We start from the raw sequence: 26858 nt of genomic DNA, 5'->3' as shown, positions 1-26858 counted from the left end.
ATAATCACTTTCCTTTAGAATCTCACAAAATATTATTTGCCTACCATATGTGATAATTATCTGGAAGTGTAAAGGTTGGAAGGAAAAAAAGCTTTGTTTACTTAAAGTAATACCATCTGCAGTCACATCTTCTAAAGCAGTGACTTTACGTGACGGGACTCAGAACTTTTGGAGATTTCTAGAGAAAATCCACATGTAGGAAGTGGCTTCCTTGTCAGTCAGTATACCTCTTAATGTTGTTCAGGGATACTGTGCTGCTGGACATACTGTCCTGCAGTGAACTTTCTGTGTGCAGACCCTTGCATCCACATAAAGCTCAATGCAGGTTGAGAACTTTAATCATGAACATATTTTCCAGCCAAGCACTGCTTTGACTCATTTGACTGGAAAGAAAACATCCATCCAGTATTATAGTGGAGGGAAAAGTATTGTGTAATGTCATTTTGAGAAGTGACTCATTTGTTCCATGATTTAAACAAAAGTGACTGATCTTTTACCATCAAAATTATATTGCACTAACTACACAATTATATACAAATTGTGTGATTCCATTGCATAAAATCCCAATGAAAAGGTTGTATAATTTTTTATAAAGTGAATTATTTTATTTGTTGGAGTGTTGCTGTGTGTATTGTTCGGATCATACAGGAGAAAAGGTCCTAACTTTTAGAGGCTTTCACTCTAAGTAAATCAATTAAAAAAAGGACACACACATAGCACTAAGATTATAAGTGGTATTCATCACAGAAAGCTTTTGTGTGTATTGTTTTTAGTTTACAAATAAATACTATTTCTTAGGGTGAATTAATATTGTTCATTTCTGTTCAGAGTGTGGAGGAAAGATGGTAGAGGAGAAAAGAATGGTTTTCTATTCGGGTTTACTAAGATAAACATGATTGTTATCTTGACTCTAATTGTATTTAACGGAAGCATTTCTACTCAAATTCTTTCCACTTACCCATTGTGTGATTTAATTGTGAGATGTCATAGATATTATTTCTGAATAGATGATGATGAGAGACGGGACCACTAAAATACGCTTCAGTGTTCCATGAAGTATTATAACAAATAATTATAAAACATTCTAATTTGTATTTGTCAATTCTATGTGATAAAACAAAAAATCTGGCCTTCTCAAATTATTCAGAGCAATTGGTCATCAAAATGAGCATCTTAAAGTCCCTTAGTAATAGCTCTTCCTATTTTTTTGGACATTCTGCTTAATACTTAGATATCCAACATTTAACAGGACAACTCAGAGCAGCAATATTTCAAAACCATAGAAAGAACTTCATAAAATAAAATGTTCTTATCCACCACTGAATGTAAAGTTACGTAAATGATCCTACAATATGTTATTAATAAAAAGGTAATTATAGAATCAGAGAAATGTAGGACTGGAAGGGACCTTGATAGATCATCTAGACAAGTCCCCTGTAGTGAGGCAGGGCTAAGTATTATCTAGAGACAATCTCTGACATGTGTTTGTCAAACCTGTTCTTAAAAATCTCCAAGTCACGAGATTCCACGCCTCCCTTGGTAATTTGTTCCAGTGCTTAACTACTCTTATAGTTAGTGAGTTTTTCCTAATGTCTAACCTAAATCTTCCTTGCTGCAATTTAAGTCTATTACTTCTTGTCCTATTCTCAGTGGATAAAGAGAACAATTGATCACTCTCCTATTTATAACAATCTTTTACTTACTTGAACACTTTTATCATGTCACCCTTCAGTCTTCTTTCCTCAAGACTAAACAAACCCAATTTTTTCAATCTTTCCTCAAAGGCTATATTTTCTAGACCTTTAATTATTTTTGTCACTCCAGTTTGTCCACATCTTTCCCAAAGCGTGGTGCCCAGAAGTGGGCACAGTACTCCAGTTGTGGCCTTATTAGTGCAGAGTAGCATGGAAGAATTATGTCTTGTGTCTTGCTTACAACACCTCTGCTGATACATCCCAGAATTATGTTTGCTTTTTTTGCACCTGTTACATTGGTCACTCATATTTCATTTGTGATTCTCAATCAGTTCCTTCCTGTTTGTCACATTCAAATCTTGAACAGCCTCTCCCCTCGTTGCTTTCTCTACCTTCTGTAATAAAAAGTTGTCTCCGTGCGTTCCAAAAATTTGTTGGATAATCTGTACTCTGCTGTATTATTTTCCCAACAGATATCTGGGTATTTGAAGTCCCCCATCACCACCAAGTCCTGTACTTTGGATGATTTTTGTTAGTTATTTAAAAAAAAGCCTCATCCACCTATTCTTCCTTGTTAGGTGGTCTGTCGTAGACCCAAGACATCATCCTTGCTTTTCACCCTTTTTATCCTTACCCAGAGACTTTCAGCAGGTCTGTCTGCCTGATATGTCAGCCAATCCAGTAGCTGAGTGAGCCTGTGCTGCTTTCAAGATACCAGACTTTGGTTTGGCCTCAGCTTTTGCTACACTAGGCTGATGAGGAGGGCATATTAAGATGAAGGAGATATGGCTCTTTTGCAGCGCTTTATGGTAGCGGACTGTATTAAAAGGGGATAAAATGGTTATCTTTAAGATGTCATCTTTTCAGCTTCAAGATGGCACAAGCATGAAGAACTCTAAGTGTGCAAAAAAAAAAAGAACAAAGAAGTCGGTCAGGTAGTGTAATTTGTAAACAAATTTAAGTGTATAGAATACATTAAATGAAAAATCATTAATATGCTGTGGCAAACTGCCATAAATAGGCTGTTCACTTACCAGTTTCTGGAAACCACTTTTCTCTTCCAGTTTTAATTTTCCTCTTTCTGCCTCTGTTTTTCGAGAACTGGAATTTTTTGAGAGGATTCCTTGTTTCAAAAATTCCTGGTAGTCTTCAATAAGAAGTAAAAACCTGTTTTCTGAGAATTCCCACCTTCTTTATATGCAAATATTTGTTACCATCTTGATTGCTATAAATATCTAAATCTGACAGTTTAAAGTGTTAATCTGATAAATTAATAAAATCCCATATGGACATTGCTGAAAAGTTGACTTATACTGTTCACGCAACGAACTCCAAAAAATGTCACTAGAGTTTCAAAAATGACAAATCCAAGGTATTAGAATCCTGTGGTATAGTTTCACCAAAGAAAAAGAGACTAAAAATTGTCTAACAAACTTCTGGCAAACAAAAACATTTTGTAATTAACTCTTTAAATTGAATTTCTATGATAAATATGTTGCATGTTTACTGTTGTATTAGAAACAGTAACACATGTAATGCACTAAATACACTGGTTATAAACAAATTCACGCACAGATAGTACTGCTCTGTAATGGCATAGTGACAGAAGTATTGCAAAATTCACTTCTACATAGAGCCAAAATTCTCAAGAGAATGACAACCAAACAAATCCTGGGGGGCTGTAATTCTCTGTAATTATGCTTGTTTTTCTTTTTAATCATTTTTTGATTTACTGGCATTTCTTTTTGTTTGGCACTTCCCTTTTTATTACTGCCTATTTTCTGGAAAATAAAAGAATTATTTTGGAGAATATATTGGGTAGTTCTGAATGGTACATGGTTATATATGTTTTGATCAACAGCAAAGTGGCAGGCACTTTTATCTGTATTGAGCAAATGTGCCACCTAGTGTCTGCATTGATGTTTTTGCCTTCACTCAAAATATTTTCATTCCTGTGTGATACCATATGTAGAATACCTATTTTCCATTTTTAAACAGAATTAAATCAAAGATAATTTTTCTCTTAACTAGGGCTTTTAAGTTGGTCTCATGATTACAACTATTTCATAGTGACAATATGCAATTACAGAATTGAACACATATTAAGGAATCTCTGAAATTATGAGTGAAGAATTGCCATATTAGTGCTAGCATGTGAAGCAAAGCACGCCAGATTCAAGCTTAACGGGAAAAGGCATACCACTTATGTTCGCTACACAGTGTATTCTTGGTTGTATTTACTCTCATCTTCAGCCCTTTTTTGGAAACTGAGGTTATTCTTCTCCATGGTCTCCTTATAAAAACCCTCCAGTAAAAATGTTGCTAAAATTATTTGACCGTGTAATGTAAACAATTCTTCTATATGAAAGTGAAATCTTGGACCAGCGTAAACAAATGATTAAACTCCCAAAGCAAAAGCATACATCTGTAGTTTTGCAAACCAATACTGTTTGCACACAGGAATTCCAGCAACAATGACTACAGAGTAGTACTGCCTGGATTTCCACTGCTAATCACCAGACAGAAAAGAATGTATAGTTTGTGATGCCATCTCAATCAAATCAGCATACCTGCAAAGCACCAGAGAATCAAAAATTGAAAAATACATCAAGATGCAAAACCAGAACTCAGGGCCAGAGAAAGGGCCCAGGGCTCCAACCCCACAGCTTTGCCCCTGTCCCCTTCCAGCTCAGCATGGTAGGGGCAGCCACACAGCAGGGGGCAACCTTCTTCCCCCCAGCAGTGGCAGCAGACGTCCTCCCTTCCCCCTCTTGAGGGCAGGGATGGCAGCAGTAGGCCCATTATTTTAGACACCATAAATGACTGATTCTTGGCGTAGCTAGTCCTGGAACCCACAAGGGGAGAGGCAATTCTTCATGTAGTCCAAAGCGCAGAGCATAGGATCTGATCCAAGAGGTAAATATAACTGAACCGCTCAATAATATCAACCATAATGTAATTAAATTTCACATCACCTCAGAAAGGGAAATACCAAAGAAATGCACCCCTGATGCATTTAACTTCAAAAAGGGGTACTACACAGAAATAAGGAAGCTAGTTAAATGGAAGTTAAAAGGAACAGTGTTAAAACAACTGTAAAATGCCTACAAGCTGCATGGAAACTCTTCAAAAACACCATAGTACAGGCTCAAACGAAATGTATATTCCAAATTAAAAAAACAAACAGTAAGAGGACCAAATAAATGCATCATGGCTAAACACCTAAGTAAAAGAGGCACGTAGAAGCAAAAAGGCATCCTTAAAAAATTGGAAATCAAATCCTTATGAGGAAAACTCTGGCAAGTGAAGTATAAAAGTATAATTAAATAGTCCAAAGAAGACTTTAAAGTGCAACTAATGAAACAAAAACGAACAGCAAAATTGTTCTTAAGTACCTCAGAAGCAGAAAACCTTCCAAACAATCAGTGGGGCCACTGAACAATCGAGGTGTTAAAGGAGCACTCAAAGAAAAGGCCACTGCGGTGAAGCTAAATTAAATCTTTGCTTCTGTCTTCATTGCAGAGAATATGAGGGCCCTTCCCATACCTGAGCCATTCTTTTTAGGTGACAAATCAGAGGAACTGTCCCAGCTTGAGATGTCAGTAGAGGAGGTTTTGGAACAAATTGATAGATTAAACAGTAATATGTCACCATACTAACTGTGGTATATAACCTAATGCTTTTAATCAACCTCTGTATTACCAGCTGACTGCAGATAGCTAATGTAACACCCATTTTTAAAAAAAGCTCCAAAGGCAATCCTGCCTAGTACAGGCTGGGAAGCCTAACTTCAATACCAGGAAAATTGGTTGAAACTATAGTAAAGAATGGAATTATCAGACACATAGATGAACCTCCTATGTTGGAAGAATCAACATGGTTTTTGTAAAGGGAACACATCTCACCAATATATTAGAATTCTTTGAAAGTGTCAAGAAACATGTGGACAAGGGTGATCCAGTGGATACAGTGTACATGGACTTTAAGAAAGTGTTTGATGACTCTCACCAAAGGCTCTTATGCAGAGTAAGCAATCATGGGATAAGAGGGAAGGTCCTCTCATTGAACAGTAACTGGTTAAAAGACAGAAAACAAAGGCTAGGAATAAATGGTCAACATTTACAGTAGAGAGAGGTAAATAGTGGGGTCCTCCCAATAATTTGTACTGGGACCAGTGCTGTTCAACATATTAATAAATGATCTGGAAAAGGAGTAAAGAGTGAGGTGGCAAAGTTTGCAGACAATACAAAATTACTTGATAGTTAAGTCAAAAGCTGACTGTGAAGAGTTACAAAGTGATTTCACAAAACTGGGTGACTGGGCAACAAAATGGCAATGAAAGTCAATATTGATGAATTTAAAATAAAGCACGTTAGAAAAAATAATCACAATTTATACATATACAATGATGAGATGTAAATTAGTGGTTACCTCTCAAGAAAGAGATCTTGGAGTCATCTTGGATAGTTCTCTGAAAACATTTGCTCAATGTGCAGCGGTAGTCAAAAAAGCAAAATGTTGGGAACCGTTAGGAAAGGGATAGATAACGTGACAGAAAATATTATAAGGTCACTATATAAATCCATGGTATGCCCATCCCTTGAATACTGCATGAAGTTCTGATCGCCCCATCTCAAAAAAAAAAAAAAAAAAAAAAAAAAAAAAAAAAAAGGTGAAAATTTGTAAAGGTACAGAGAAGAGCAAGAAAAATTATTAGGAGTATGGAACAACTTTCATCTGAGGAGAGATTAAAAAGACTGGGACTGTTTAACTTAGAAAAGAGATGTCTAAGATGGGAGGAGATATAATAGAAGTATATAAAATCATGAATGATGTGGAGAAAGTAAATAGGGAAGTGTTATTTAGCCCCTTCACATGACACAATAACCAGGCGTTGTGGATGAATTTAATAGGCAGCAGGTTTAAAACAAACAAAAGGAACACATCTCTTCCCTTCACCCAATGCTCAGTCAGCCTGTGGAACTCATTGCCAGGGGATGTTGTGAAGGCCAAATGTATAATTGGGTTAAAAAAAAAGTCCATGAATGGCTATTAGGCAGGATGGTTAGGGGCACAGCCCCATGCTCTGGGTGTCCCTAAGCCTCTAACTGCCAGAATCTGGAAGTGGACAACAGGGAATAACTCACTCGATAATTGTCCTGTTCTGTTCATTCCCTCTGAAGCATCTGGTACCTGCCATTGTTGGAAGACAAGATACTGGGCTAGATGGACCATTAGTCTGACCCAGAACGGCCATTCTTACGTTCATTGTACTTATACCCCTGCAGTTGATGTGTTCCTGCTTGGGTGAGTGGGTTGGGGCCCTGGTACTCTTCTTCTCCTGCCACACACAGAGTCCTCTGCTGGGGTGATATCAGGATTTTCCACCGTTCTCCCACCACACACTCCGGCTAGCAGTAGATCTTGGAATTAATAGCACACTGAGACTTGGGTAGATGCCTTCTGACTGGTTACGCTTGTGTCCTGCTTTAAAGCATTTTTTTTGCAAACACAAAGGCTAGAAATCCCGCCTCCCCCGCGCCCCCGCCAATGAAACTGAAATTCTGCCCTCATCACCTGACTCCAGCTGGGATCTCAAGCATGAGCCTTTAGTGCAGAGGTGGGCAAACTACGGCCCACGGGCCACATCTGGCCCGCGGGACTGTCCTGCCCTGCCCTTGAGCTCCCGGCTGGGGAGGCTAGCCCCTGGCTCCTTCCCTGTTGTCCCCCCTCCCCCACAGTCATGACACAGCTGCCAATCCTGCCGCTCTGAGCAGCATGGTAAGGGAGCAGGGGGGTGGGGGGGTTGGATAAGGGGCTGAGGATCCCTGGGGCAGTCAAGGGACAGGGAGCAGTTGTATGGGGTGGAGGTTCTTGGGGGGGGGGGGGGCGGGGCGCGGTCAGGGGACGGGGAGCAGGGGTGGTTGGGTAGGCGTGGGAGTCCTGGGGGGCCTGTCAGGGGTCGGGGGTATAGATAGGGGTCGGGGCTGTCGGGACAGGGAGGGGTGGGGCTGTTACGGGTGGGGGGTTCCAGGAGGGGGCAGTCAGGAGACAAGGAGCAGGGGGGGGTTGGATGGGTCAGGGGCTTTGAGGGGGGCAGTCAGGCGGCAGGAAGTGGGAGGGGGAGGATAGGGGGCAAGGGCCAGGCTGTTTGGGGAGGCACAGCCTTCCCTACCCGGCACTCCATACAATTTCACAACCCCGATGTGGCCCTCAGGTCAAAAAGTTTGTCCTTGCTTTAGTGCCTTAATCTGACCCTGCCAAATACTAATATTGAAATCACTGGGAAGAACAAATCAGAAACATTAAGAAGTTGCATGGAACTGTCACACTAGTAAACTGCTATACTCCAGTGAAATGTATAAAACTCTGTATATATACTCTAAACTATTGCCAAATATAGGCTGTGGTTGGCATTGTGTTCTGCACGGCTGAGGTTATGGGGCAAGTGATGCTGCTTTTCCACAATTTCAGCCCATGCACGTCGGCGGAAGCACTCTGTGTAGAAGCCCAGTCTGTTGTTTCTACCTTCAGGAGGAGTCCACCCAGAATCCTTCTTTTTGTAGTCTTAGTAGGAAGATCTCTGTGGGTTAGTATGTTGTTCAGAGGTGTGTTGGAAATATTCCTTGAGTTGGAGACGTCGAAAATAGGATTCTAGGTCACCACAGAACAGTATTATGTTCATGGGGGTGGAGGGGCAGAAGGAGAGGCCTCGAGATAGGACAGATTCTTCAGCTGGGCTAAGAGTATAGTTGGATAGATTAACAATATTGCTGGGTGGGTTAAGGGAACCACTGTTGTGGCCCCTTGTGGCGTGTAGTAGTTTAGATAGTTTAGTGTCCTTTTTCTTTTGTAGAGAAGCAAAGTGTGTGTTGTAAATGGCTTGTCTAGTTTTTGTAAAGTCCAGCCACGAGGAAGTTTGTGTGGAAGGTTGGTTTTTTATGAGAGTATCCAGTTTTGAGAGCTCATTCTTAATCTTTCCCTGTTTACTGCAGAGGATGTTGATCAGGTGGTTCCGCAGTTTCTTTGAGAGCGTGTGGCACAAGCTGTCGGCATAGTCTGTGTGGTATATAGATTGTAATGGATTTTTTACCTTCAGTCCCAGCAACCACACACCACACAACAGAACCACTAACCCAGGAACCTAACCTTGCAACAAAGCCCGTTGCCAACTGTGTCCACATATCTATTCAGGGGACACCATCATAGGGCCTAATCACATCAGCCACACTATCAGAGGCTCGTTCACCTGCACATCTACCAATGTGATATATGCCATCATGTGCCAGAATGCCCCTCTGCCATGTACATTGGTCAAACTGGACAGTCTCTATGTAAAAGAATAAATGGACACAAATCAGACGTCAAGAATTAGAACATTCAAAAACCAGTTGGAGAACACTTCAATCTCTCTGGTCACTCAATTACAGACCTAAAAGTTGCAATTCTTCAACAACAAAAAAACTTCAAAAACAGACTCCAATGAGAGACTGCTGAATTGGAATTAATTTGCAAACTGGATACAATTAAGTTAGGCTTGAATAGAGACTGGGAGTGGATGAGTCATTACACAATGTAAAACTATTTCCCCTTGTTTATCCCCGCCCCCCCCCCCCCCCCCCCCCCCCACTGTTCCTCAGACGTTCTTGTCAACTACTGAAAATGGCCCACCTTGATTATCACTACAAAAGGTTCCCCCCTCCACTGGTAATAGCTCACCTTAAGTGATCACTCTCGTTACAGTGTGTATGGTAACACCCATTGTTTCATGTTCTCTATGTATATAAATCTCCCCACTGTATTTTCACTGAATGCATCCGATGAAGTGAGCTATAGCTCACGAAAGCTTATGCTCAAATAAATTTGTTAGTCTCTAAGGTGCCACAAGTACTCCTTTTCTTTTTGCGAATACAGACTAACATGGCTGCTACTCTGAACTGTCAATATTTGATATGGAAATTAGGATGCTCAAAGAACAGTTTAAACCCAAAGAAAGATTGAGCAACCGGTTCAGCAAAAGAGAGATTGAGACAGAAAGACATTTTCTACTTCAGTCTTTGAAATATTAATGCAGGAAAGAGATTTTCTCAAATGGTCAGGAATCCTAAAATACACTCATAAAAAAGTGATTAGGAAAAACTATGCTTAACCCTGGAAGGAAAGGAAGAGAGAGAGAAAGTAATGCCTCTACTGCCATGTAGTATTCTGTTGGTTGATCAGGAAGAACCAGTAGACACGGGATTAAACCCTAAACATAGTATTTAGCCCTATCATGGATGGATAATACCTGCCCATGACAGGCACATGTACCTGACGTTTGTTTTTTTATAATTTTTGTTGGCCACACTTGTGTACAGCTTGTCATGCCAATACAATCTCACTGAATTGAACTGAACAGAAATTGATATTTTTGTAACTACTTATTGTCCATGAATACCCCAAGTTAATTCTGGTGTATTCTGAAGTCTGCTCATTTGGTTGGGATCCTATCTTAGTAACTGCTTTCTCTTGTTTGGGAGGGAGTAGTGAAGCTTCATATCTTTTCCTTGTCCCCTTTTAGGGGATAATCCTTTGTCCTAGGTCGTTGTCATCTTCTCATCTTTTGGGGATGTCTTTTCATTTGTTCGATTATAGATTCTCTTTTGTGAGGATATTCCAAACAGTACAGTCAGTATATTCTCTGATCGCATTTGCTCCCATCTCTCTGTCTTGATTCTGTCAGCTACTGGCTACTCCAAAGCCACTTACTCCTGAATGTTTCAGAGACTGAAGCCTCTTCTTTTGGGTAAAATTCATCTTTGTCTTTGACTTTCACTATCCTTAACTATTGCCACTAAGACAAGACATACTGATACCCACCTTGAGTTGAAACTCTTTTCCTCTATCACATCTCTGCTGAAATCCTTATTCTGTAGTTATTCACTTCTTATTTCAAATATTGTCATTTTGTCTGTGGCCGTCTTCCTAACTCCTTAATTTTTTAAATAGTATGACTAATATTTTCTCATACCAGGAAGTGGAGCCATTTTACTCCCCTATCTCATCAGCTTCTTTAGCATCCTCTCCTTTTCTAAAACCAATTCATAAATGCCCTCCTGGGTTTCAGAACTCTCCCTGGATACATCCTATATGACTGACTTCATTCATTTCCTTCCCTGCCTACTTGTTCCACTACTACAGTCTAGGACTTCCCTCTATTCATCCCCTGTCTAATGTTTTGACAGGATAGAGAAAAATTACTTGCACGCCCCATTCTAGCTGGATAACTATCCCTGCCTCTCCTGTCTTTTCTTTAAGAAATCTCCCTTTAAATAATTTCTTAAACATGTTTGTATATGAATTTGTTTTACTGTTTCTTTTACAAGTTTCAGCTAAGATTGCTATAAATGAAAGAGATTAGTGAGAAAGTTTCTCTATTTTCAGTTTCTTTACTTTGCAAATTTGACAGCACTTTTTGTAAAGTCTGTTCACCGATTCTCCTGTGTAACAAGTAACTTTCCTGTTTTGTGTGAATTTTTCATAATGGGGAGAGAACATTTTTTAAAATTAAGGATACATGATTACAAAACAACAAAAAGTGGCAGAGCGACTCAGAGGTAGGTATATTAGCTGGAACTATCTTGTTTTTGGTAGCTGATTTGATACCAAGTTGAGTGTCCCCTTTAAATCTCTTTAGATTATGTTTCCCCAGAGAGTTAGTGTTTTGGGACTTAGTGTGCATTAAGGTCACTCTATTACAAATAAAATGTATTCAAGCATTTTTTAAATTCCATACAGTTGGAACACCTTTTTCTATTTACTTTTTAGGGGCTTTGCTTTTTGGAAGATGATGTCACTTTACTGAACAATTCAGCTCTTCTATTTATTAAACACCATATTTTTGAAGTTTAAAACTTGTAGGTACTAATTTGCTCTTGTCAGAAACTTGGCATGTAACATGCTTAGCAAGACATTTGGATATGAAAATTACAAATCATACTTGTGAAGGAATAACATTTCATAGATTTTTATTTAGGAGTATAATTATTTAATATATTTTTACTTGTAGTAGTGCCCAGTATGTGCTAGGTGCTTTCCAAACACGTAAAGATGGTCTGTGCTCCTAGGAGCACACATTCTAAGAACAAACCAAGTAGGCAGAGTTGAGGGAAAGAAGAAGAATAAGCTATTTATATACGTCACCTTGATTCACTATAAGCAGCACAGCAAAAGGGGGTCCTTAAGAGGGACTTTAACGCAGAAAGGATAGAGGCCTTGCACGTGAGTTCAGGGAGTTCATACCATGCACAGCGGGACTGCATAAAAGAGGGCATGAAGGTTGATTGCATGAGAAACTGGCAATGGGTAGAAGAGATTGATTAACCAGAGAGTTTGGGGCCAGCACAAAGTTTGACAAGGATAAGTAGGAAGGGATAGAATTATGTAGAGTTTTGAAAGATGGTGACAGGAAACTTAAATTTGCAACAATATTAGATGGGAATCCAAAGGAGGGATCAAGAAAAGTCAAGATCACACCAGCAGGCAAGAAAGATGATTTTAACAGTATCATCTTATATAGACTGAAGGATTGGGGGAGGAAATATGTATGTATTTATGAGGCCAGAAAGGAGTATGTTGCTGTAAATAAGGAAGGATAAAATGAGGGCCTGAGCAAGAGATTTGGCTATTGGGAATAGAGAGAAAAGGACGGATCTTAGAAATGCTGAAGAAGCAGCAGGAGCAGGATTGGGAATGGCCTGGATTTTTAGTTTACTGTATTGTATTAACTCATGATTTTTCTTGATTGAAATATATATATTTCAAACATATGGAAGCTTCTGTTAACATCAGAGACTTTCCTTTAAAGAAACCAGATAATTAGATTGAATGTTGGCAATGCATCCTTAATTCATTCCATTTTGCCAAGTTATCATATAAAGCAGTGATACTCAGACCTCAGTGGTTCAGGAGCCAAATTAGCAACCAACATTACCCAAAAGAGCTATAGTAGTATGAATTTATTGTTTCATTTACTATAGTACTATATATTCATATTTAAACAGTACAACAGGGGAAATATTTAGTTTATATATATATATATATATATATATATATATAAAATATTATTCTCATAGCAAATAAATTAATAACTTAGTGCAAGCTGATAACTTAATTGGCTAATAATATAATAAAAGCATCCTGACTGGTTAATAATTAATTCACACAGTGTTTCAATAACATATACTGCAAAGAGCAGCAAGAGACACATTAGAGAGCCACTTGCAGTTCACATTCCTCAGTCTGAGTATCACTGTCATAGAGCATAAGGTACAAAAAATCACATACTTTGTTACTGAAGTAGAACTATGATGTTACTACTACTACTACTAGTGCTACAAGAATAGAGAAGGCTTCAGTGTTTGTCTTCTCAAGACATTGTTTTGTTTCCACAGCAATAGACAGTTCCATCTAAATCCAAGCAGTTTTTTATTACTGAAAAGTAATCTGAACATTGCCAGTTTCAGTGTCCCTTTTATTACATCCAGTTTTTGGTGGGAAAAGAGGTTCTTTCAGATGAGACCTTAAAAATCAAGGATCTGTCTGTTCTGCATGGACATTTAAAGCTCACTTTCATTTTCTATCATAGATGAGTTTTGCCCTGTTATAACTAGTGAAATTCCTCTTTGCAACCCTGTTGTCAAATGTGCTGTGCTTGTTGATAGCCTGGCTCCATCCTCAATCCTGAACGTGACTTCTTTTAGGTCCTGAAGTGACTCCTGTGTAATGAAGATCTGTCTAAAGGTTTGAAAAGCATTTTGTGAATTTTTGTGATGAGAGGCATTGTATCAATGTAAGATGCTGTTATTTACTCTCCATCTTCTTCTGGGTTTTTTTTTTGTTTATTTGTTTGTTATTAGGGCAAACTTTTTCTCTTTTAATGTAGATTTTTGCTTGAATTTGTGTCCTTGGCTGTACTGTGTGTGTGCAAGCCATGATTGTATGTATGTCCATAATGTATAATTGTCCTCAGAACAGATATTGTCCCTTACGTTAATTTAACATGTTGATGATATTCAAACTGACATACAGTCTCTCTTTTTGCTTATTTAAAACTCATCAGCACGATTTTTCTTCCACTATTTGGATGTTAGCCCTTGGGACAGTGTTTCAACACCTGGCACTTCTTAATAGAATATCTTTTTAATTGAAATAAAAATCATGCATTATTTTTTAATTAAAACCTGCATCATAAAATGTTTATCCACTGCCCTTTAGTTCATCCCACATTGCCTTTGGGAATATCTGCTAATAAAATAGGGCAATTTAAACACTTACATTTTTTCTTAATTAAAAGAATGTAGTGTCTGGTCCTCTGACACCTCACGTAAATGGAGATTGTGTCCCTATTTCAAAACATTGGGTCTTTTGTTTTGTTTTTAAGAACTCTATTCGAAGAAAAAATAGTATGATATAGAAAGTAATATTTTACTTGTGAAACCAGTATGAGTGAAGTCATAGGTATGTCTTGCTACAATCATACTACCCTGTGCTAAGATTCTGTGACATTTTCCAAGCCAATCAAGGTTGGGCAAGGTCAGTGCTTGATTGGGACAAAAAGTATCTGTGTAGATGGTGATTGTTGGCAATTAACATTGAGTGATGGATTTTGTAGGTTTTCAAGTAAAGTTCTTATCAGTGGAAATTCATTTGAAACAAACGTGAATCTGATTTAAAATTTCAGTGTTCTAAAGATGTATGTACTGTTAAAAGTTTAATATTTCAGACATAAATGCCCAAAAGGCTTATTTAGTGTTGGTTTGCCAAGGTCAGTTATCCAGAAAGACAAAGTGTTTTTGAAGATTGTGAAATCTAATGGGAAAACAATAATAACATAATAGCTCCCTTAACACAGCTTTCTTAGTTGCCCTATGCATTACATAGCACATATGTAGGTGTTTAATGATAAAAAGCAATTTATTTAGTTACCATTATTATCAAGGAAATAATATATTAATATTGACCTACCTCAGTCACATTTCTGGTTAAGTTAATGTTATTTTAAAAGTTACTATCAATTTGAAATCTAGTCAATTTTAAAAAGTTAAATGTAGTTTCTGTGCTACCCTCACCCTTGAGTTCTCTGCCGTTTTTTATGGTTGCCACATTTTTCCTATTTTGTGTACATGTTTTTTCTCTCATGCGTTTTGAAAGACCCACATAAACTGGGGAAACTAAGACCCCAACCTTGCAACACTGTCACACAAAAATAACTTTACACAGTTGAGTAGTCTTGCATGAGATTTGGGACTATGCACTAGGCTAAAATTACCAGAGTGTATAAGTGTCTGCAGGATCAGGACCTAACTGGAGATGGAAAGCAATGAAACTGGCTGTCAGATGTGAAAAATAAATAAACTGTACAAATAGTTTTTTTTCCTCTGATCTTTTCATTTATAATAACATTAGATATTGTTTGTAACAATTGTAGGTGACAAATTCTGACAGAAGAGATTTTTAAGTGGCCCATATACTTTTAAATATTTGTTATTTCAAGGCTTGATCCTTTAAACACCTTAACAGTATGCTAGTAAAGTTAGGGTTAGGTGCTTAGTTTTGTAGACTTTGGGGCAGGGATTGTTTTCCGATTGTATATATTTTTGTAAATTTTGGAAACTACTACTAAGAAATAATTCCAAATGGCAAGAAAACCTCTTACAAAGATATGTTCATCTGGGTATTTAACTGTATTTTATTTAACTGTTGAATGTTATTTTTAAATATTATATAAAAATGGTTTTGGATTTGTTCTAGTTAGGTTCATAATGTGTTAGAAATATATGAACATTGATTATTAAATCTTTTATTTCAGTTTTATTTTGGTTCATTACATTTGACTTTTTTATACATTCTGTGTTTCGATTGTAAGAATTTTATGACAGGAATCTTTGTTTTTCTTGTCTGTGAAGTGCCTAGTACTCTTTCTGATAGATTTTTTTTGTATGAAAATATACATATATTAAAAGATAATTATATAGGTTGCTAGGTCAAGTGCACAAAATTAGGAAATGCAAGATTTAAGGTTTCCCGTGCAACCTTAATTCTGCCCCATGTGTGTCTATCTTGTATGTTCAATGAAACAAAGCTTCTCTGGGGGAAAAATGGTATGTGATCATGTAATTAAAGACTTTTGTAAAGCATATGCCTAAGGCAGCAGAATTAAGGCTGCATTTCCGAACTTTCAAATATTTGATTTCAGAAATTAAATAACTTTTTAACATAATTTTTGTATGTTATTTTCCAGTATTTTTTGAAAGATTAAAACAAACTATTACGTAGAACTGTCACAGCACTCCCCAACTGTGCATCACAAGGAGGGACTGAATCTTAAACTTTCAGTATTTCAGCATAGACCTCTGCCACTTGAGCAATAGGACTAACTACATTAGCTAGCTGGCATCAGCATAAGGCTGTTATATACAGAGGGGTATAAAAGGGTGGGCCATGTCCTGGGTCATGGGGCGCGCAGGTAACAGTTCCTCCTATAATAGCTAAGACCGCAGTCCTATTATTGGTTCTGCTTGGTCACAACCCTGTTTCCTGTCAGAGCCTCCTTGAAATTAATTAATACTCCATGCAGAGATCTGACTATTCAGAGGAGTTTGCAGGATCAGGGCCTGAAGTAGGAAAAGGAAATTGTTAGAGTACTGGAATTGAAATTATTAATGAATTAATCTACAAGCTGTGAATTTTGGGATTTCATAGGAATTCTAAGCAAGGATAATAATTCTGTGCTCAACTTTCTCTATGTTCTGTATATATTTGACAGATTTTACTGACTTTGCATTAGCTCCTTATTCTGGGAGTATGTGTACATGTATTGGGATCAGAAATTGTTTTTAAGATGGTTTACATATTACTCAAATGTAAAATGTTATCTTCATTTTTCAAACAACTGCAGCAGTAATGAAGGGCTCTGTTTATGGAGCTTTTCTGCTTTAGGGAATTGAAATTGAATCTGTCCTGTGATCTGGTTATCCCCTGCTAATGAGTTCCAAAGAGAGAGAAATCTACTCTTTTTCTATAAGTGAAGGTTACCTCAGCTATATGAACTTATTGCCATATTGATCTGCACAGTTGGGTTTGATTGCTAATGAGAGATGTGACTTGTAACTAACCCTTTTACTCACTGCTTGTTATTTTGCTAATTCTTCTAGCAGGTTGTCTACATATATTTTTAAAAAAATAAATAATAAGTAAAATATGAAATGGCATGCAAAGGGTAAAGTCAAAGTGAAACATTCTACTTTGAAAAATGATATAATCTTATGATTTAAACATATTATAGAACAAGTTGCAAAATACAATGCAACAAAGTAAAAATAAACTACATTGATATCAATTTCCAGATGGCCCTCTAGAAGTAGAAAATGCAAGTTGATAGCAGAAATATGTGTTTACCATATTGTCTACATTTGTGTTTTTAAGTGTCATCATGTGTGTAAAGACTTTCCTACACATGATATGATAGGATCTCACCATCATTTTCTGCGAAGAGAAATCATGTTTCACTCATGTATTAGAATTCTTTGAATATATCAATTAAGTAATGGATAAAGATGAACTAGTTGAAGTTCTTTTAAGCTTTCAAAAAGCGTTTTATCAGGTTCCTCAGAAGAGGCTACTAAAGAAATGAAATAGTAATAGCATGAGAGGTAAATATTGTCGTTGTTTGAAAACTGGCTAAGAGATAGGAAACAGAATAGGAATGAATGATCAATTTTCCTTGTGGCAAAATGTTAACAGTGGCGTGTTTCCATATTTCCTCCAAGTTTCGTACTGGGTTCAGTGTAGTTTAATCTGTTTATAAATAATCTGGAAAGGAGGGTAGACAGCAAGTTAGCAACATGTATAGATGATACAGTTATTTAGGTTAGTAGAGTCCAGGGAAGACTATGAGGAACTTAACTAAATTAGGTGAATGTGCAACATAGTGGCTAATGAAGTTCAACATTAATAAATGTAAAATAATGCATATATGAGGGAGAAATATTAACTACTCATACGCCTGGCAAGTTTCTAAATTAACTGAGGAACTCTGAAAAGGGACCTTGGCATTACTGTGGACAATTTACTGTTCAATGTACAGCTGCAGTCAAAAAAAATAAATGACTAAGATGTATAAGGAATAAGATGGAAAATAGTACAGAAAATATTAAAATTATAGAATAATAGAAATGTAGTGCAGGATGCTCAAGACATCATCAAATCCAGCCCCCTACACTGAGGCAGAGCCAAGTACACCTAGACCAGAGGTTCTCAAACTTTTTTTTTATTGATGGAGCCCTTTTCAAATGCAGTGTTAATCATGGACCCCCAACTGAGAAACTGATTGACAAAAGTATGTGTGTACATCATAGAACATGTACTGTTAGTAATGCTTTAATAAAAAGAGTATAAGAGTGTGACGGGTTGGATCACAGAAACCCCCTGGGGGTTGCCAACTGATGTGCCAAGACTACTTCTGCCCCTGCTTTCCTTCCCTGTCAGCTTAGGACTTCAGTGCCCTGCCTGGTTTGAGCCAGACCCACTAGCCTGCTGCAAACCCAGACCCAGGTCTGAACCACGTCCCCTAACAGCTGTAGGCTTAACTTACAGAAGCAGCTTACAGAAGTGTTCCTGTCTTTAACACTCAGATGCCCAGCTCCCAATGGGGTCCAAACCCTAAATAAATCCGTTTTACCCTGTATAAAGATTATACAGGGTAAACTCATAAATTGTTCACCCTCTATAACACTAATAGAGAGACATGCACAGCTGTTTGCCCCCCCAACTATTAATACATACTCTGGGTTAATTAATAAGTAAAAAGTGATTTTATTAAATACAGAAAGTAGGATTTAAGTGGTTCCAAGTAGTAACAGACAGAACAAAGTGAATTACCAAGCAAAATAAAATAAAACATGCAAGTCTAATTCTAGTACAGTAATAAAAACTGAATACAGATAAAATCTCATCCTTAGAGATGTTTCAATAAGTTTATTTCACAGACCAGACACCTTTCTAGTCTGGATGCAATCTTTTCCCCGGTACAGCTCTTGTTCCAGCTCAGGTGGTAGCTAGGGAATTCCTCATGATTGCTTGCCTTTGGTCTGTTCCACCCACTTATATATCTTTTGCATAAGGTGGAAATCCTTTGTCGCTCTGGGTTCCCACCCCTCCTTCTCAATGGAAAGACCCCAGGTTAAAGATGGATTCCAGTTCAGGTGACATGATCACATGTCCTGTGAGACCCCAAGCCTTCATTCCTCCCAGCCTGACTCATAGGAAGGCCTGCCTGCAAACAGAGCCATCCGCAGTCAATTGTCCTGGTTGATGGGAGCCACCAAGATTCCAAACCACCATTAATGGCCCACACTTTGGATAATTACAATAGGCCCTCAGAGTTACATTTCATATTTCTAGTTTCAGATACAAGAGTGATACATTTATACAAATAGGATGACCACACTCAGTAGATTATAAGCTTTGTAATGATACCTTAGAAGAGACCTTTTGCATGAAGCATATTTTAGTTACATTATATTCACACTCATCAGCATACTTTCATAAAATCATATAGAGTGCAACGTCACAAAGACTACTTACAAATATCATGAGATGGAGAAGCAAGAGATGTGCCTGCTTCTTACTGGAGAGTCTGTCTATACTTGGTGTGATGGCTGGCAAGCAAACTTGTAAATCATTCTCCACTTCCAGTTATGACCTGAAATTTATCTTCATAGCTGTCACGGCAGAGAATGATATGTCACATATATATGTTGTTGGGAAAGGTAGCAGTACTTTCATTGCTTCTATAACTAAAAGTGGGTACACTGCAGTAACAGTTGGCCAAAATTGGCAGGGTCACTGTTCCTGAAACTTAATTTTCAGTGTGTGGTCACAGGATAGTTCGAGCAGTAACTGTTCTGCTTTTCCACTCAAACAGCAAAATGACACAGCAGAAGTTGAGAACGGCTCCAGAATGCAATCATATTCCTCCATGTTTATATTTTAAAGTAAACACTGAAGTACTCTGCCACAGTCGGTTACAGTGTGTTACAATTACCTGTGGGTTTATTGCTCATATTGTTGCCATACCACCACTCCTGTTGTCTGTCATAATAGCAGCACCATCCGTGCAAACAGCAACACATTTCTCCTAATTCAGCGATTCAGCTTTCATGAAATCATTCAATAATTTGAATATTTCTTGATCTGTTGTCTGTTCTGGTAACTCCTGACAAAAACGAAAATCTTCCCCCCAGCAAAGCATCCCTAACAAAAACTAATAATTGTGCTGCATTAGCAACATCAATTGTCTCATAGGGCTGAATTGCAAACTATTCAGTTGTACGTAGTCTTTCAGTTATTTGGCATTTTACATCATTTGAAAGCTCTTCAATTCTCCTACTAACTGCGTAATTAGAAAGTGGTATCACCTTAAGTTTCTTTACTGCATCTTCGCTTACCATCATTTTGCACATTTCTATAGCAGCTGGAAGAATCAGTTCTTCTCCAATGGTATGGGATGTTTAACTCTTCGCAATCTGAAGCAATGTTAACAAAAGTGCTTTCAGAGCCTTTTCTGGAACCAGTGTTACGTTTGTCATTTGAATTTTCTATCAATTGTGTTCTTTCTTTCATTGAAAAAAGTCTCTGGATTTATCTTTATACTTCAGGTGCCTTGTTGTGAGGTGTCATTTCAACTTTGCAGGTTTCATTGCTTTGTTTGAAAGGATTTGTAAACATACAATAAATTGCAGTCATCCATCACTAAATTCCATAAAACCAAAATCAATATAACTTTCGTCAAACTTTCTGTTCTTCATTTGTTTCTTACTTCTTGACTCTGCATTGTCCATGGCGTCAGCACAACTAGCAGTACTTGTATGAGGATGTTTTAAAAACATATCCATTTACAATGTAATTTGCTTACACGCTGTAAAAACATATTCCACTTCTACCCACCAATGATGGTATCAGTCATCAAAAAACCAGATGTCGCTTCTGATTTGCTGAAGCAAAGCAGTGAGATTTTTTTACATTGATGCTTATACAATGTGAGTGTTATGGTAGTGTTCATTCACCATGGAATATGTTATATAAACAGAAATAGTAGATTTATCTGTTTTAATCGTTAGGCAGTGCAGACATGAGATGAGATTTTGGGGTTTTTTTTGTAATATTTTGCAGACCTGTACAGTCTGTAAGTACTCCAGGGGGTCTGTAGATCCCAATTTGAGAACAGTTAACCTAGAACATCCCTGACAGGTTTTTGTCCAACCAGTTCTTAGAACTCTCCAATAATGGGACTTCCATCATTTCCATTGGAAGTCTATTGCAGAATTTAACTACTCTTACAGTTAAAAGCTTTTCCTAATATCTAACCTTAATCTCTCTTGCTGCAGATTAAACCCATTTCTTCTTGTCCTACTTTAAATGGTCACAAAGAACAATTGATCACCATCCTCTTTGTAACAGACCTCAAATTATTTGAAGACTGTGATCAGGTTCCTCAGTCTTCTTTTCTGAAGATTAGCCATGTCCAGTTTTTTAAAACTTTTTCACATAGGTCAGGTTTTCTAAACCTTTTATTATTTTTGTTGCTCATTTCTGGACACTCTCCAATTTGTTCACATCCTTCCTAAATCGTGGCAGCCAGAATTGGACACAGTATATAAAATAATGGTATATCCTTATGTAGAATACTGTGTCCTGGACTGATCACCCACTCTCTAAAAGGATATCTGAGAATTAGAGGGGGTACAGAGAAGGATGACAGATTATAAGGGAAAGTTAGGAGCAACTGAAATCTTTTCTCAGTCTGAACTATCTCATTTGTAATCAATGAATGTTTGGTTACTTGGTGACATAGGTGTGACCTCTTGATGCCAACGGCCTGGGGCACAGGGATACATCGGGGTACAGGGATCCCTGGGTTCACCAAAAGAATGCCATGTAAGGTCTGTAATAAAAGCCTGTGTCACATTGGTCAATCATAATTATTGTGAGATGTATATATAGAAAATATCTGAAATTATGTATATATATTAAAAATCATGTTCTCTAGGTCTGCAAGTTAAGACAGGTTAAGAGAGAGATACTTCTCTCACTCTGGCTGATTATATGCAAATTGAGTATTGTATCCTTCACAATGAATGCCCATTCACAGTGTGAGCAAAATTCTAATCAATATATTATGGGTGCTGGAGAAAAAAACAAAAGCAGCAGGAGTTATATTGTTCAGGGCTGAAACTTTTAAGTGAACTTTTGAAACTATGTCTAGGGTACTGATGAATCCCCCAGGTGTGCCTTCAATCTGTGAGGACGACCTGCCAGCAGGCTTGATTTTATGAGAAGGTGTCTCAACCATGTTGGGGGGAAAAACTGGGGGTAAGCCATCTTGTAGTAGATAGGGGAATGGCTTGTTTGTTAGGTTTAGTCTCTAGGAAGCATGTTATGATTTTGTTTGATATGTAACTGTTTGTTTCCTATATTCTTACTCACTGTCTTTTGAATCCCTGTTCTTTAATCATAAATTTATTCTTGTTTTCATTATCTCTGTAATCTCAGTATTATGTGTTAAACAAAGTGGTGATCCTAAGTTGACTCTTAGAAGCTGATGTGTACTATTACTTTGGGAACAGTGTCTATAAGAGTTCTGTGGAACAGGGGCTGAGCACTCCAGATGTATTCTCAGAGAACTCAGGGTGTTGGTGCGTGTCTATTGCTAACCTGTACAGAGAGGGCAAAGCCTGTGGAGGCCTGGAAGGTGCTGCCTGTATTGCCCGAGGCTGGTAGTTACAGGGAGTTGATCCACAGCAGGCACAGACAAGGCTCACTCATGCTAAAGGCAAGTGGTGGTGAGGTGCCTCACAACCCTGGGTACCCCAGGAATGATCACAATGGGACTTGTCTACACTTGCAGCAGTATGTAGGGTAGGTACATATAGCTACACGCTGCAGTGAAAGGCAAGCTGCGTCCACACTGTGGTATGCAGCTACACATGGCTGTCTCCCACTGCCAAAGTCCTTCCCTTCCGCAATGAAAGACTCTGGCAGGAGGGAGGCAGTAGGTAAAGGCTTTAGCAGAAAGCAGCTACTAGAGCCTTTCCCCACCGCTGGAGCCTTTCTCTGCTGCCGGAGTCTTTCACTGCAGAAGAGAAGGACTTTGGCAGTGGGAGACAGTGGGACACTACACTGCTAAAAATAGCAGTGTAATGTAGGAAGCCCGGCTTGGGCATGTAGAAAGCCGTGTAGGGTTTATTCTTTAATGTTCTGGTGTGTCTGTAGTCTATTCATCTAACTAATGCCTCACTGTCTACACTGCTATCCCTGCGCTAGCTGGATGTGCAGTGTCTGTACTCTACACGCCGCCATAAGTGTAGACCTACTCATAGGACTCACGAAAGCTTATGCTCAAATAAATTTGTTAATCTCTAAGGTGCCACAAGTACTCCTTTTCTTTTTTCATAGGACTCAGATATTCTAACCTGCTCTCCTGCAGTGCTGTAATACAGATGCATCAACTAGCTATAAATGGCTAACCAGCAGTGTGTCAAAACATTCTTTTTAACATTTGTGGTATCAAAAGTTGATTATTGGAATGATCTCTGAATTTCCCAGCTTCATTTTCTTTTCTTGTTCTCTAGAATGGTTTTTTGGGGGCGATGAGGGGAAGGGTGTTATTCAGCTTGTGCCAGTTGTTTAGCACATGAAGGTTACAGTTAATACTGTGGTTTAAGAGAGATAAATGTAGTGACTCTCTCAAGGTGGATTTCTGTGTGTGACTTGCTTACTTGATTTGAAACCTTAAAATTTGTTGCTGTAGAGATCACTGAAACCTCTTACGTTGTATTATAGTATGTTTTTTTCCCCCTTAGCACTGTTAGTATAAAGTAAATTAAATTATATTCTACAGTCAATTGGCAATGCTGGAATAGTTTTCACTTTTGGTGATAACTATTCCATCTGTTGTGTGCTAGTAGCCAATGAAAACATATGGTATTAAATTCACACTGTTTAAATATGTTGCATATTTTCTTTTTATATATTCTGAGTGCTTTAATGTATGATTTGTTTTCAGTACTTTGTTTCATAATTTCAAAAAGATATCTGCCTAATCTTTCCATATGTATTTGTGAATACTGCTATATAGTTAATGCTGCAGCTTTACGAACATCTGCCAGATAGTTATTGGCATCACTCTCTCCATGCACTTCTGTCCACATACATCGAAAGCTGTTCAATTTGACAAAAGGTTTTGCGGGGTTTGACTTAGTTGTCCTATTTAACATTGAACAGTTTTAATTTCCCCAGAACAGAAACATTTCTTTCACTTAAATATGAATTAGATTTGGAGAGATGCAACTAATAGCAACTTACCTTTTTTTGCCATTTGTTTGTTTAAATGTTAATTCATTCTGAGTAAGCGAAGAGACAATGCACATGCATAGTATTATCAAAATTTTTATTTCCTATTAATTTCAGATCTGTGGTATTAAATTGTAATATCCTTGGAGCATAAAGAAAATATATAATAAAATTGTTTGTATAATATACTCGTACACACAATTAATGGTGTTATATACATTGTTATGTATATAAAAGAAAATCCATAGTTTAGGATGGTTATGGAATGTAAAACCTTATTATTTATTGTCACACACAAAAAATAGGTATATATGTATGTTCTGTGTGTATTAGAATAATCAGGTCAAGATTTTCAAAAATAGAGGCCTAAAGTTAGGCTTCTAAATTCATATCCAGGAACCTAAATAAGGTTGGTTTTCTCACTGTTGAGCTTCTAGCAGAATCCCTTGACCCCACTGAGTGCTCTGCACTTTTGAACATTGGTAAGATGCCTACATATGGATTTTGACCCTAACTTTAGCCCCCTCCTTATTTTTGAAAATTGTGGTCCAAGCTTTTATATTCTATAAGCATTTCATTTTTTTCACATTTCTTAATCAGATTATGGAGTGGGAGTGGAAGGTGAGGAAATTATATTAATAAAACAGTGATTTGTATTCATTGATGTCATGATTAAAGTTGGCCACAGTAGCTGTTCTTGTCGTGACACGGCACACCTGTTGTAATTATTTCCACAGCAGATCTGTGCTAGCACAGCACTTTGATCTTTTATATTTGTAGAAGAAATAATGCTTACAGCTTTATTTTTACCCTCAAAAGCTTTCAATTTTAGGAGTGTGTTCTGGCCCTCTTCTCATGAAGGGTAGGTGAGTTAGATAAGTAAATATGTTGATCTTGGCTCTGCCTATAAAAGATATTGGATAACATCATAGAATATGGATTTCTCTGCTCAGATGAAGCAGAGGGGGAACTGAAATAACTTTCTAGAGGGGTCAAAGATTTGAGCTTAGGTTTAAAGTGCTTTACAGGACATTTCATGCAGATAAATAACAGTACAGTATCTTGATTAGAGCTAGTAGATCTAGCATAGCACTTGTATACATGCTTGAGGAATTGGACTCTACTCTTACAAATAGTTTGTTCCCATATATGTGTAAATTATATATTTGTTAGGTTGCAATGGTCTATAGAAGGTTTATGTATTTTTCTAGAATATGTCTGAGAAGAAAACCATTGAAATTTATTTTGCTGGAACAAGAATCCACACTTCCAATCCAATACATTAAATAGATGTAATCACATACTCTTTTGATGTTGCTGTGTATTGAATAGTTTCCAAAAGACTAAGGAAAATGCTCTAATGTTTACGATTGTAGTTATCTTTGCATTTGTTCAGTAGTTTACGTTCTAACAAATTTCTGCAGATATGTCTTTTGTGAACAGTAGATTAATTGTAAAGACATTTTGTGTTAAATTAAATTAATTTCTAAATGTATTTTCTTTTAGAGAACTAGAGGACGAAAACGAAGTTTTGTGCCTGAAGAAGAAAAGCCTGAGGTTGGGATAATAGTGTATTTTTTTAACTTAGATTCACAAAATATTAAACTTCAGGTGTGTAATGTTGCCTTCAGTACTATAATTGAAAATGTTTGCTTTCCCTCTCCCCACCCCTTTCTTCTGATTTCTTCTGTGATAGGAACGTATTCCTAGAGAAAGACGGCAAAGGCAGTCTGTTCTACAAAAGAAGCCCAAGTCAGAGGATTTAAGAACTGAATGTGCTACGTGCAAGGGGACTGGAGACAATGAAAATCTAGTCAGGTAAGCTTAATACTGTGACCTTTTCCACAGGGGATTAAAGTTCTATCTTCATCACTTTCTCATCATAGCCGTAATGAGGAAAATCACAATATAGAATGCTTTTAAAAAAATCTGATTTAGGGGAACGTTACTTCGGAAACATTGATTTGATCCACTTATTGACCTGCCACACACATTTACACTTAAGATTTAGATGTAAATAAGCAACATAATCTGTTTTTCTAACACAAGAGAATTCATTTTCTTTTGTCAGGGTGAATTGCCTATACTTTATAACAGGTCACAAAGATAAACAAACAGGCAATTTGATCAAGGTATTCCAATATTAGAGTTACAGTACTTCCCTTACGTAAAAAACATTAAATCAATTAGCTTTGGTAACATTGTTCTGAGGTAAAGTGAACGTTATTGCGAGGAACATACACATTTTAAAAAAATGTCTTAATAGTCCCCTGTCGCTCCACACCATAGTAAATGCTTCTCATATGGAAGAAAGGTGAAAAGCTGTCCTGCATGTGGGTTTTAACAAGCACAGCATTATAGTCAGGAGTCTAAGCCAAGAGGGGAGTGATCAGGGAGTGAACAGCCATGGTTGCTCATATCCATTTCAATGTAGGTGTGCACACGCCACATGCACTGCCGCCAGAAAGTCTTTCCCTCAGTGGTATCTGTTGGATTGGGTCTGGTGCCCCCTGGAGTTGCGCCCTCATAGCGCTGCTATATAGGGGCCTGCTGACCCACCACCCCCTCAGTCCCTTCTTACCACCCCTGACGGTTGCTGGAACTTCTGTTCATCTTTGCGTTCATACATGTACTCTGCTCAGTGGACTTTGTCTCTTTTTCCTGTATATAGTTCATAAAACAGTAGATATTATAGTTTTAGTGTTAGATGGTAGTAATAGACTAGGACCCTGCTTACTGGCGTTTCCTCTTCCCCGGCACTATGGCATGCCT

General features: G+C 37.7%; 1 protein-coding gene across 9 annotated transcripts in view; it reads left to right on the top strand.

Annotated features, from left to right (window-relative positions):
* PHF14 (PHD finger protein 14) overlaps positions 1-26858 on the top strand; it is a 298225-nt gene that overhangs the window by 127049 nt on the left and 144318 nt on the right. For 8 of the 9 annotated variants that reach the window (XM_037890608.1, XM_027827236.2, XM_037890605.2 and 5 more), the window contains 2 exons: positions 25593-25643; positions 25783-25904. The exons of the other annotated variant lie outside the window; for it this stretch is intronic. In XM_037890608.1, coding sequence (XP_037746536.1) covers positions 25593-25643; positions 25783-25904 — 173 coding nt within the window. The remainder of the gene's footprint in view (positions 1-25592; positions 25644-25782; positions 25905-26858) is intronic. 9 annotated transcript variants of the gene reach the window in all.

The sequence above is a fragment of the Chelonia mydas genome, chromosome 2 (genome assembly GCF_015237465.2).
Source record: "Chelonia mydas isolate rCheMyd1 chromosome 2, rCheMyd1.pri.v2, whole genome shotgun sequence".
Classification (NCBI taxonomy): domain Eukaryota; kingdom Metazoa; phylum Chordata; order Testudines; family Cheloniidae; genus Chelonia; species Chelonia mydas.
The sequence above is the reverse complement of the archived record's forward strand: the minus strand, read 5'-3'. Positions and strand labels throughout refer to the sequence as shown.